A 14,066-nucleotide genomic window follows, 5' to 3' on the forward strand; every position below is an offset into this window, starting at 1 on the left:
ATACTAAAATTTTATGTGCAGAGCCAAAAACAAATGAAGAAACGAACAGGAAAATGGAAATGTGGTCCATGTGGCCTAAAGCCATGAAGAGGAAGCTCACATGGATTTGTGTGAGTCTCCATTTGAGAATTAGGGAGACAGGAAATTTAGTTTTCTTAATTTCTTAAAAGGAAATAAAATACTCAGATCAAACATGAATCACTACTTAACTTTTTAAAATTATAAACTTTGCCTGAGTATTATAATTATTAAATATCTTTCTCTTTCATTAAACTTTATAAAATTTCCTGTGATTTTTCTCTGACTGTGTGAATATATTAAACATTTAATTATTTTCATGACTTCCCTGGCATTTTTATTATCCTTTTTATCACAGCATGCTCTGAATAAAAGATTTCTTCCTTATTCTGGTGTAACTTCTCTAGCGGGTGAAGGAAAAGAGAAAATGGACAGTCAGAACTGAATTCCACATCTTTTGTCCTATTTTACCCATTTTGTGTTGTTTTCTGTCTTAAAAACCAGGCATTACATATTCAATATGAATGGTGACATGAAACATAAAGCACATAGACCACTAAGGAAGCATCTCAGAGCAAACCAACCATTAAACAGACTATTAGGGATGTGAAGCGGACCAACCTGCCGCACAAAAATCATGTGTGCCCCAAACTGCCCACCTCCTGGTTTCATCCTGTATCTCTGACAAATAGGTTATATTTCAGCAGCCTTTTAAACATAAATATGTAGTTCCTTGAGAATTGCATATGTACGTACAATGAATCATGATCATATTTATCCCCTACTCCTCCCGAATCCCTCCCAGAATCACCCTCATTCTTGCACCTCCTCTCAAGTTCTTTTCATGGTTTGCTTTTTTGTTTTAACACTCCAATGTGTGTTGCCTACATATGCATAGATGGGATCAATCCGCTTGGATCACACCCTTAAAAGTTGAGTGTTCCTCCCCCAGAAGTTATTAACTGACAATAATGCAAAAGCCTTCTCTATATAGCATTTTCCTTATTTCCTAAAAATTTTCTAATGTTTCCATTTGGTATATTACTCTAAAAAATTTGAAGTCTAAGACTTGATGTAGAAAATCAGGGTTAATAGTAGCTTCAAATTAGTGGTGTGCTATCTATAAATAGAGGATTTAATCCTAAAAAACTATAAAAAATAATTTAATTTCAACTCCTAAGAGTTGTCCTCTGATCTCTACAGACTCACCATAGTTGGCCTGCACCTGCACAGACAGGCAGACAGACAGACAGACAGACACACACACACACACACACACACACACACACACACACACACACAGAGACAGAGACAGAGACAGAGACAGAGAGATAAATGGCCCAATGAGTTATTCAGAGAAAGTAGAAATTATGGTTGTGAAGAATCACTTAAAATTCTGCCATTAATCCTTACTGTTCTGCATTAGGAGAAGTAGCTTGCAATAGTCATAATTTATATGCACTGTATTTAGATTTACTCATAACTTTTAAATTACATTTTTCTACAAAATTAAAAGGGTTAATGTACTGGAAAAGTACTGAAAGAGAGAGGCAAAAAGGAAGAGTGATGAAGAGATCCAGTAGGATTACTACTGTCAAACATTTCACTGTGAACTTTTGATGTGTAATGGATAATGGTATTCTTTTTACATTGGTTTTATAAGATAGAAGTGCAAGGTGTCCAGGAGAGGTGACCAAGACAAGATCAAGAGATGACTGTGGTCAAGCCAAATGGATGGGTGTGGTGATATTTTGTTTGTGCTCTAACAAATAAAACTTGCCTGGAGTTCAGAGTGTGGAGTGGGCCACCAGAGCCAGGCAGTGGTGGCACACACATTTAATCCCAGTGATTGGGATCTCATGCCTTTGATTCCAGTTCTTGGGAGGCACAGGCCTTTAATCCCAGCACTTGGGAGGAGGAAACAGGAAGTGATATGGCTGGGCAGAGAGAGGAAGTGGTAAGGCAGGGTGGAGACAGGAGCTCAGCTTTTACAGTCTGAGGATTTCTCCAGGTAAGAAGTTGTTCTAGTGTCTGAGGGTTCTGCTTCTCTGATCTTTCAGCTTTCACCCTGATATCTGACTCTGGGTTTTTATTAAGATGACCAATTGGAATTCATGCTACAGATGAGCAAAGAAAAAAAGATACAATAAAACTTAAAAGGAAATTAGAAGTAAAAAAAGTGAAAAAGAGAAAGTGAGATGCCCAAAAAGAAGCAGCAACTATCAAAAATACAAATGAAATTAAGTAGATTCTAAAAACTCAGAAAGAATTACAGTGAAAAGAGTGTATCACAGTCAAATACCATAAACACTTAAATTTTAATTCTTGAAAAGTAAAACCACAATGATAAGCTAGAATAAAAATTTTAAATGTTAACTCAGGAAACTGCTTCTGAAATAAATTTGAGGAAACAGGAAAAAAAAAAAAAAACAGAAAGCATGCCCCTCAGGTAAGCAATCCAGAATATGGAGTGGTGGAGTGCTATTCTGGTAGAGTACTAGGTGATCTGTGAATAAAAGACCCTTTGCTTAGGGGACAAATAAAAATCTCAGTGTTCTATAATTGTAGAATAAAGGAGAATATGAGTAATACTCTCATGAGTCAAATTGTACTTCAAGTGTAAGGCAAGAGATAAAGGATTTTGAACATGGTAGAATTTGAAAATGGCTTCTAAGGGAACTCCTTCAGGAGTGTTTATGGGTGACTTTTAGCCAACCACAGATTATGGGAAATTGTCAGCAATGAAAGCTGTATTCCAAGATCTCCCTATAAATTCAAACACACACATAACACACACAGAGACACACAATCACACAAACATATGCACATATATACATATACACATACATATGTGCAGAGGCATACACACATACCAAATCCTTCAGATGTTTACAACTCTAAACACCTTGATAGTAGCCTTATAGCATATTCTGACCCATAACTCTGCTTAACCATGCCTCACTTCCTGGACCTTACTAACTGGTGTGCAATCCTCATTTATGGTTTAAATAGCTAAGTTTTACAGAGGGTTGTCGTGGAATAACAGATAACTAAAACAGACTTTTAAAATAGTTAATTTGATAGGTGGGGAAATGGTAACGTACCTGACACATAAACATGAAGGCTGGAGTTTGGATTCCCAGCACCCACATAGAATTTGTGCACAGCAGGGTATATCTGTTATCTCAGCCTCAGGGGTGAGAGTAGAACCAGGCAGATCCCTGGTTCTAATTGTCTAACAAGCCAGATTGATGTATTTATGGTTTAATGAGACATTCTGCTTTAAAAAAATGTGAAGAGTGATAGAGGGAGACACTTGATATTGATATCTAGCTTGCACACATACATGCATATGACCTATACATACATACACAAACACGTGCTCACACTGCACACATACACACAAAAATATATTGAATTTATAAAGGTCAGAGTACTAGAAAACAGGGATTTTTCTCTTGTCTTGCTTTGTTTAAATACTGTGGTCCCCAAGTGCAGCAGCAGATAATGACCTTGTTGAAATATTGAAAAGGGATGAGGTGTGTTCTCTCCTCAATTTACAGAACTGCAACATGTGCAGAACCATGTTTGGAAATGGTTAAAGGCCACAGGTTGTTTTTGCATTGCTGCTCTGATGATGAATGTCATTACCTACACTAGAATGGGTAGTAAAGCCATAGTTTGTGTGGACAAAAGATAAATGAGTTTTAGAGGCTGGTGCGGGCCAAGTGGGAGAGACATCCAGTCTGGACTCTTTGGAGAGACCTGAGAAACTCTGAGGTCCTAACTCTAAAGAGCAGTAACCCACCTGGGGTGGACAAATGGTCATGTGTTAAAGAAGAGACATTTGATCCATTAAGGGACAAAAGTAGAGACAGGGCCTGATCGAGAGGGGATCATGAGAGAATGCAAAAATATGTTCCAAGGAAAAGAGCTAACCTTGACATCTAATAAAGCCAGTATGAAATAATAACCCCACCTTTTCCCTGAAAGAGGCAAAACCTTAGGCACAAATTTGGGTGTTTGAAGGCCATGTGTAGGTTGAGAAACCAAGGAGGCAACTGAATGTAGCACTCTTGGTGACACAGCAAAGCATTGCAAAGGGAGGTCCTTCAATGACATTAGTGTCAGACTATTGTACAGGAATGCCATTAGCTGATGAATAAGGACTTGTGTTCTAGTCTTTATATCATGGCTGTATGCTTAAAATTAAATTTGCCATTTAAAATCCATGAAAATAACAGTATTTCATTCTGTAATAATATATCATGCAATTATAACAACAACAAAAGCTCATCATTCTAACTGAAGCCTTTAAACTTTCAACTGTTGTTGGCTGGCAACAACATGAGTGTAGATAGCAGTAGTTCAGGCTTTACCAGTTATGCCAGATGTTATCTTTCAGAAACAAACTGGCAAATGGCATAGCATAGTTTGCTTGTGCCATCATAGTCTCATCCAAGTTGCCTGAAGGAATATATATATATTAGCCATTTTTAGAACAAATGCTAAGATTTGACTGGAATAAAGCTAAAAATGAAGAACCTTAATGCATTTGGTAGACCAGACAAAACATTGCTAGGTGAACTTGGCATCCATGTTCTAATCTTAGCCTTACATCAGATGTTTATAAATTTCAAATCGCAAAACTTAAGGCAAATTGTTATTTTATTTTGTGTACATAGGTGTTTTTCCTGCATGTATAACTGAAAACCATGTGTGTGCCCTGTGTCCCCTGAGGTAAGAAAAGGGTGTTGAATCCCCTGGAATTGGAGTTACAGACTAGTGAACTACTGTTGTTCAACTAGTGAACAACTAGTGCTGGGAATTGAACTTCGGTCCTTTGGAAGAGTGGGCAGCCAGTGCTCTTCACCATTGGGCTAACCTCTTCATCCCTTCCACTGCAAAACTTAAGAAATAAACATTTAAAAACCAACACAGACAATTTGTCATTCCTACCTCTGTATAAGATCTGTCTGACGACAGAGATGTAGTCCTCAGGCTCTTGCTCTGTTGAGATCTCCCATCTGCTTCCAGGGATACATAGTAATCGGAAGAGAGGATTTGAGCTCTCCATGCCACAAAGCAGAGTCACTACACTTTCCGGTGAGTCAAGTATCTTCTTTAGAAACTGACATTTCCTTGGTGTTAGGTCTTTAAGTAGACTATTAGATAAGATCAGAAGTTTGCATTTGTAAGCATTTAAGTTTAGCAATTCCAAATGTGAAGAAGAAAAATTCCACAAGGGATATAACAGAATTGCTCCTCTTTCTACAATATGTATAAATATTTCTTGCAAGTACAGAGCCCATTCCTCAGCATCTTCTTCATGTATCAGTAGGATGTCTTTTGCATTTCCTAGGAAAAGAGAAAAAAAATGTTTTATTTTTCTTATAGTCAGAAGGCTAACAGCAGGTTATATTATCCTTTAAACTTGAAATACACAGTTTAGGAAATGCTAATTTTCTTATAGTTGAAAATGTTACTATCCTTATTGTAATCATGCAGATTAAAAAACAAATGAGATATGACACAGTCCTCACCTTGCAAGTCTTCTACTCACTGCACAAATGTGACTCCCCAGTGATCAACAAAACAAATTTTATTTACATGAAGGAAATTAACAGTGAAAACAAAAACAAAAACAAAAAAAGGTGGTGTAATCATGTTTCAGAAAGTAAGAAGCTATGGACTGGGTAAAGGTGTCTGCTGCCAACCTGAAGACCTGAGCTTAATCCCTAGGCCCCACACCCTGCAAGTAGAGAACTGACTCCCATAAGTTGTCCTCTGACTTCCACACATTTGCTGTGGCCTGTGAACTCCCACTTCTATACATATACAACAACATATATTAAAATTTAAAAATAATAAAATGCTATTATTGAAATAAATAAAAGGTTCTCACAGGACAATACAGAACTAAGATCTATCTCCCACTCAAGCCAAGAATGATGAGGAATCAGAGCCAAAAAACTCTTCTCTTTCCTACCTCATCACAGGGCTTCTGTGTCAAGATCCTACAAGACAGGCTCAAAGTTGAGTCTGAGAAATCAAAGTCCACAAATCCAACCTCTCCACAGCAGGAGAGGGGACCTTGCAGAAGGCATTACAAAGACTACCCAAGACTTCCAGCTGCAGAAGTTCACAAATCACACTTTGTTGTCATGATATTTGATCACATTGTAAACTCAGAGTTTGCATTAATTAAATAAAACCTTGGGTCAAGGGGTGGAACCAGCAACTAGTTGACAGGAAGTAGCCATAGAGAATTAGAGGGGGTCCGGAAAATAGAGAAACGCACAGGAAGTAGTAGGATGGCCTTTGAGTGTGGCAGTCTTTTTTGCTTTGGGATCTCTGGCAAAAGAGATATTCTCTCTTGCTGGGTCCCTGGCTAAGGAGGAAGGTCAGCTGGTTGCTTTTTGGCCTCTTTCGAGCTAGCAGGTTTTCACCCCAGTGTCTGACTCCTGGGTCTATATTGGTAAAACAGAATAATAGAGATTTAGTTAAAAACTACATTTGGTTGCAGAGGCAGTGACAGTTGTGGCGGGATGTCTCGGCATGAGCAGTGAGGCAGTGATCATGGAGCTGAAACAATAGATTCAGGGGCAGCCGCGATGCCAGCAATAACCACTTTTTTCCCACCTTTCCTTCAGACCATAGGAAGCAGATGAGAAGCCAGTCATTTAAAAGCACCAAATAAGATAAGGAAGAAAATGCAAAGGGGTATTTTCCTCTCCATACTAAAATAGAAAGTCTAACCTTTGTTTAGACAAATACAAGCAAAATAAATATTAGCAGTACTAATTTTTTTTTTATGGGATGGGACTATGTCAAACAATAATAACAATAACAATGATCATCATAATAAAAATTTGCTGTACAAGAATTAGTGAAAATAATAAAGGGATAAACTGACAGGCCTTTAGTGCACAAAAATCATGGTAGCTTGCATAAAACAAGAGTTAGAAGACAATTTGACTTAATTTAAAAAAAACAAGACTACATTATGCAAGAAAAATTTAAAAAGTAATAACTAGATTAGAAATAACGTTTTAATTTCCAACCAGAAACAAAGCTGGATGCTGCATTGCAAATGTTAAGAAAGAATAAAATTAAAGCAACGTAGCAAAATATGATAAAGTGGATAAAAAGAAGAAAAGGATTCAATATGTGGATAACACAAACTCCAGAAATGCAGATGAGAAAGGGTTACACTGTGTCCTTTTAAAGCAGTTGCAGATCTATCCCAGTTGATGAAGCACCTACTATGCAAACGTGAGGACATGATTTCCAGAAGCCAAATCAAAAACCCAAAAAGCTGATGTGGCATCTGTAACCGCTGCACTGTAGAGGTGGAGGCAGGCAGATCCTTGGAACTCATAGACAAGCCAATCTAGCTGAGCTTCAGGTTTAACAAGAGACCCTGTGAGGTGGAAAACCATTGAGAAAGACACCTTACAAGTACCACTGACCTTCACATACACATGCACATATGTATAAGCACACCTATATGCATATGTGAACATATCCTCATGAACATCTACACACATCATACATACCTGTGCTTACCCCACACACGAACACATATACAAACATTCCAAAGCAGAAGTGCTCCAGATGTTCAGAGGAAAAGGGTCAATGGGAGGGAGAGAAGTAGGGAAAGGGGATGAAGGCGATCAAAATGTGGTATATAGTTCATAGTTCATGAAAATGTCATAATGAAACCCATTATTATATATACTTAGTACATGCTGATAACAGTTTTAAAGATAGTTAAAGATTGAAAATACTTTATTTACATGTGCTTGTGTTGCACGAGTGTCAATGCTGCATGCACACCCTATGATAGTGAGACAATGACTTTCCGAAGTGAGTTCTTTCATTTTACTGTGGGAGCTGTGGTTTCGGATCAAACTCAGGTTGTTCGTCTTATATGGAAAGGATTTTTACCCAATGAGCCATCTCACTGGCCCAAGATTTTTAATAATTTTTTTTTAAATTCTCAGAATAAGGAATATTAGGTACCAGTTTTATGAATCAATGGTGGACAATTGGAAAAAATAAATTGTTAAGAAAAGCAAACCTGGATTAAATTGACCTTAGTTTAACGGTTATTATTAAATTTCTTTCTATATCCAGAAAGAAAAAGTGAGTCACTCACAAGAGGAAGCAGAGAGTTGGTATAATGTCTTCAGAGCAATTTCAACAGATTACTGTGAATTATAAGGTAGTTCTCAAAGATCGAATTCTCCCAGCACACTGATACCATAAGATACTGTGCTGTACAGCAATGAAAGGAATGAGCCCTGGCTGCACACAACATGGATAAATCTAAAGATTTATGTGAAGGAACAACACTGAGGGAAATAAGCAAGAGTGAACCCAGCAGGAGAACATTTCTAATCTAACTGGACACAGATGAGGATATCTGAGACCAGGCTGAGGAAACCTGCTGGCATTTGGAATTACTCTCTGTCTTGATCTACATGTGGGTTACATAAATATATACATACAGAGAAATGAATTCATTTCTACAGCTTTGATCCAGCTTCTTAAACTCTGGGTCAGGATCCTGTATGGGAGGGTTAGCATACAAAATGACAAGAGTTGAGACGTTTCTGAACTCCTGGCAACCAAAAATCTATTCCACATCAAATGCACACTGAAATGGAGGTGTTTCTGGCCACATGCTCCTAGGTTGCACTGTGTGACTTCACTACAGACTTCGTTCTGAACACACAACAGACACAATTTGCACTGTGTATACAGTCACATAATGTAAAAGCAATGCACACTACCTGAAATATTACAGCTCAGATTCCAGACTAAGGCATATCATGAACTGCAGTGTTTGCTGTACATACCATATTATCTGCTCCTACATAAACACAAAGGTTTAATTGTAGGAAATGGCCTTTTAATATTTTATGTTGCTATTACTTAGTGTGTATATCAAATTAATATACTTTTCAATTGAATTGTATTAGGATGATTAAATTTAAGAATTACTATTTGAGTTGCGGACTTCAATTTCAGGAAATGTCACTTGGTAAAGTTTAGTTTGTCACTAGAACAACATTTCCAACATTTTTTAAGTTTCTCTAAACATTATTCTGCCATTCCCCCTCCCTGTGGTGTTCTCAGGATTGGTGATTATAAATATCAACAAACTCAAAAAAATTAAAGATGTTCTGTGTCCCAAATATCAAATATTCAGCTGAGATTTAATTATTTATGTAAAAATAAACACACAGGTTTGCTTGTGATAAATGATAAAAATCATATATATATATAATTATTTTAAAACAAATGTGCTTATGATTTATTAACAATAAATATTTAGTGTGTGTACTATTTTATAGACATATATACTACATAGCTGGGGTGATGAAAAATAGGTAAGAAGTGCTCACAAGCAGAAAAAATTAAGATGCCCTGTTTTAGAATGCACCTTGTCTAAAGTGTAACACACATGTAAGTTGAGAAAAGTAGCAAAAGGAAGTTTGGGGATGGAACTATTCAGGATTCCCTGAGGCTGGTCAGCCTTTCGGCTGGGGGGCTTTGGGAACAAGAGCCACAGAAACTAAGACAGTTACACAACTGATATTGACAAACCTGGGACTGAGTAGTAATCACAGAGGCTTGGCACAGCTGAAAGGAGATTTTAAAATGCAGAGGCAGCAGCATGAGATGATTTTGCACATATAATGAAAAACTTATATAAAAACTGATTAGTTGTTAATTGCAAGTTGAGATTAAACTATCATAGAGAATGAGGCAAGTCAGGTGGACTAAGTGATATAAATTCATATATAGCATACCAGTAGATAGATGCCAGCATATAATGGCTAACATCAAAATGCATAAATAACAAATAGTGTTTATCATAACACAACATGCATGTATAATATATATAACTTAATTTTTTGATATCTGTCAAAAATTCTTTAGATTAAAAAGTGATTTTAAAGAAACAGTATTGATATAGGAGAGAACAAGGAAGAAACATAGAAAGGATTTTGGTTCTTTGGCTCCCAAGGGAAGGACCTGTGTTAGGAACCAAAAGGGAAGAGAACTGTTGACTATCAGTGCACATGACTTGCCACTGCTCCACATGCAACATACAGGAAATCAAAATAAATGACAGACAAAATCCAACCCCAATACAGCAGGACCAAAGAGAGGACATGGAAATACAGAAAAAGGACAGAAGTGAGTTGAATACATGTCATTGTAGACTTCATACCAACACTAAGGGCATTAGGATTGCCCCACAAAACAGTGATCAACAGCTGGAGAGGTGGCTCTCTGGCAGAAAGCCAGCCTAGGATGCCCAAGGTCTATGTTCCATCCAAAGTGTCACAATAAACAAACAAACAAATAAATAAATAGAGAAATTTTAGTGAAATACAATTAAAAATAATAAATGGAGAAACAGCATTATTTTGTTTCTCCATTTATTATTGAAATTGAGAAGATATGCATTAAGTTTATATTTAATAATACATGTATGAATTTAGTGACTAAAATTGTAGGCAAATATTGATGCAATCTTTAGTATCTTTCAGTACTCTTTGAACATCTTTTGTTCATGATGAAAACTGAGCAAGTATTTTCATTTAGTTTTGATTTGTACTTTGTCAATAACCTCTCTATGAAAATTTTCAAAAGACTGAAGATTAGCATTAAATATCATTTATTTCTTCCTAATAGATGAAGTCCTGCAAGTCATTTGGTCTTTAATTTTCTCAATTATTATTTATTGAAACTTTCTGTGTTTCTCAGCGGCCACTAGATAGTTAACATCCACTGACTGTCACTAAGTCTCCCCTTGACTCCCCTGTGATTCCCATGGAGAGAATTCAGACAAGTCACCCAGGACATGGTTTATTCTAGATAACACTCTCAAAGAGCAAGAGTGGACAGTGATCTATGCTGTCATTGTGCTGATCTGCACATGTAAGTTTGGAAAGTTTCTAAAACAAGCATCTTTTCCCAAGGAACTTTTCCTGCCCTGGCAATTGATAGGCCTATTTGAAATGAGTCTTACAGGAAGTGGGCAGTGGTATAAAGCTGCTTGGAATCTTACAGTGTTCAGCCTTCTGGGAACCAAGTTTTGGTAGTTATTTACTAATGACCTACAGACAATTTAGGATGTCCAAATAGAGCCAGAGATATGACCCAGGCCCCATTCTTCAGACCAGTAATGATAGCTCACAGTAGGAGTTCCTGGTTTTACAGGTTACTGAGGGAGGGGTCTAATTCTAGTATCTTCCAAGCCTGCTAAAGTTGAACTAGCCCCTGAACTCACTCATTTAACCCTTACAAGGTGAGAAGATATGGTCTTCTTCACTGATGATCTCTCATAGCAGGGAACTAGTCACAACCACAAAGATGATCATACACCTTTGTGCTACCTTCTATTCTTTTACTAGGATACTGACATGAGTCCAAAACCAAAAGTTAATAGAATCCATATTCATATCAATGACACTCTTGCTCCTTGTTTTAGAAAAGTGTGTTCCACATGTAGTTCTATACATACTATGGCTAAAATATGTAGGTTGTAGATCCAACAAGAATTATTCTTGTGTTCTCAAAAGTAGTCTGGAGACAATGGACTTCATTTACACACTTGAACTAAATCAAGTCTAAATCATTACTCTCCCAATTTAAGGACAGGTACTAATGCGAATTTCTATAGGTTGGGAATTTTAATAATAAATGATGAACATGGCTCATAGAAATACAAAATTTCATTCCTGGAAATACATAACATAATCAAAAACATTACTACTGAAGATGCAATTAAAATCCCCAGTAGGTAATTCAAAATGTAAGTCTCAAATCTAGCAATATAAAAGTAATGAAAGCGTGAACAACAATGTTGTGTGGCTTTCTGGGGAGTTATGAACAAATGTATAAATTCACCAAAAGAAGGATGGAAATTAAAAAAAATAATAATAATAATAATAATTCTATCCAAACCTAGCTTACTGACCCAATGTGTTGTGGATACAGCATGGGTGAGCTCTTACTTACACGAAAAAATGTGACTCAAGATAAGTTGTGTCATCAAAAAGCCCCATGACAATGATTCCAGAGTAATTACATTGTAGAGTCCCTCCTTTAGACAAGCTTCCACTTTTTATATATGACAAGATCTGGAGCAACTATAAGCATGGGAAAGGAATAACAAATCCCAGATGAATGTACTAAGACCCAACCTCTCTTTTCCTATCAGAAAGTGGTCCTCTGCTAATTCACATCACCTAGGATATGGCAATTATTGACTATTTAGCTTATTTCTTACCATCACTAAAGGATCCAGCAACCTTACAGTCACAACCTATACTTCAGGGTATAAAAGTCATGCCACACTCATGCCTGGAGACAGTTTCTTTACCCTAACAAATTGTTTTCAAGAATAAAATAAAGCCATATTAATGTTTTTTCTACTTCTTATGAAGTATTCTGTCAGATTCAATAATGTCTCATGTTCTTATAAAGTACTATAATGAATTTTTAATCTGAAAGGAAATTTATATCAATAATTTATATTAGTAATAGTGTTTATACAGAAAAAAGATTATGCATATTATCAAAAGAATAAGGCTAAATGTAAATCAAAATTCTTTTCTAGGAGCTCAGTCTCAAATGAACATTTTTCTTCTTTTTAAATGAGACCCAATATCAACCCAATATATCAAGCATAATGAGAAGATATTGCAAGATTCTAACTTTTAAAACTATATTTTTATCACTACCAATTAAAAGGAAAGAAAATTGAAAGGTTGAAAGGCTAGGGATGTGGCTTTGTGATTAAGTGCTTTCCTAGTATGAGTAAGGCCCTGTTATATCCCTAGAAAAAGTTAGAAAATGATAAGATAAAAGTTATAGTCAAGCAACTTCATCTTGTTATAATCATGCACTTTAATGCAAAACACAGATCTTATTTCAAAGGGGGCAAGAAGAAGTTTAATCTGAGCCAAATATGAATAGCCAGAACCTGAGAACATGGATTCAGGTTGCCTGAATGACATGTTTCAACAAAGAAGCAGTTAGTTATAGAGCTTTTTATCATCATAGGAGGAAAAAATGTAGGGCAAGGCAATGACTAAGTAAATCACTGTAGGCAGCATGTAGGTAGATTACAGCAAAGCAGGAAGTTAGAAAGTTACAGGTTGTAAGTAGCGATCACATTTTTAGTTGTTGGAATGGTGAACACTAATGATCCACTAAGACTATATTCCAGATGTTTTCTAGGCACTCAAAAGGATATTAGTTATATACAAAAGTGGGCTATGGGGTCAGAGACAGTCCAGTGTTTCAAGGCACTTTAGTACACTTGTGACATAGTTCAATCTCAGGATTCTGCACAGTAGAATTCTACAGTGTCAGGAAAAACTAACTCCTGAGCAATTGTCCTCTGATCAGTGAGCACACACGCACATGCACATACCACACACACTTCTAAAAGAGAAGTGGACTATGAATGTTCTCAAGGAGACTAATGTTAATTAATTTTGTCTCTGTACCTTTAACATTATAGCTTTGTGCAATCATGAAGTTCTAATCAATCAGACTTCTATGATATGGGTGTGCCCCCCACCCAGGAAGTTCAGTACATGTGCACATACCTTTATTTCAGACATTCAGTAAATACAGTTGAATCAGTTTTATATTTCAACTCTGTAATGATACTTTCAGTATAAGGAAACTAAAACCAGGATTTTCTAAAGATATTGAGATGGTGAAACACTATCTCATATTTCTCCTCCAAGAAAGTTGGCTCCTTTTATTTATTCATGGAGGCAAACGTGCCTTGTGTTTCTTGTACAATTTGCCCACGTTTGTGCAGTCAACACTACAGATATGTCTCCCACATCTCCCTGGATCACCAGCTAGAATCATCAATGGTCAGTTATTTAGCACATCACTTCTTCCTTCTGGTTTTGCATCTCTGAGACTTTCTCTGTTGCTGTACAACTGCTCATGTGGAAAGAGTCTATTTCACTGAAAGTACCTGATACTCAGGAATTATTTTT

At 36.6% G+C, this 14,066-nt stretch overlaps 1 protein-coding gene across 1 annotated transcript in view; it reads right to left on the reverse strand.

Annotated features, from left to right (window-relative positions):
• Positions 1-14,066, reverse strand: part of LOC118586263 (B-cell scaffold protein with ankyrin repeats-like) — a 106,009-nt gene that overhangs the window by 70,804 nt on the left and 21,139 nt on the right. Inside the window, exon 2 of the mRNA XM_036191386.1 lies at positions 4,978-5,376. Coding sequence (XP_036047279.1) covers positions 4,978-5,376 — 399 coding nt within the window. The remainder of the gene's footprint in view (positions 1-4,977; positions 5,377-14,066) is intronic.

Source organism: Onychomys torridus, chromosome 6 (genome assembly GCF_903995425.1).
Source record: "Onychomys torridus chromosome 6, mOncTor1.1, whole genome shotgun sequence".
Classification (NCBI taxonomy): Eukaryota; Metazoa; Chordata; class Mammalia; order Rodentia; family Cricetidae; genus Onychomys; species Onychomys torridus.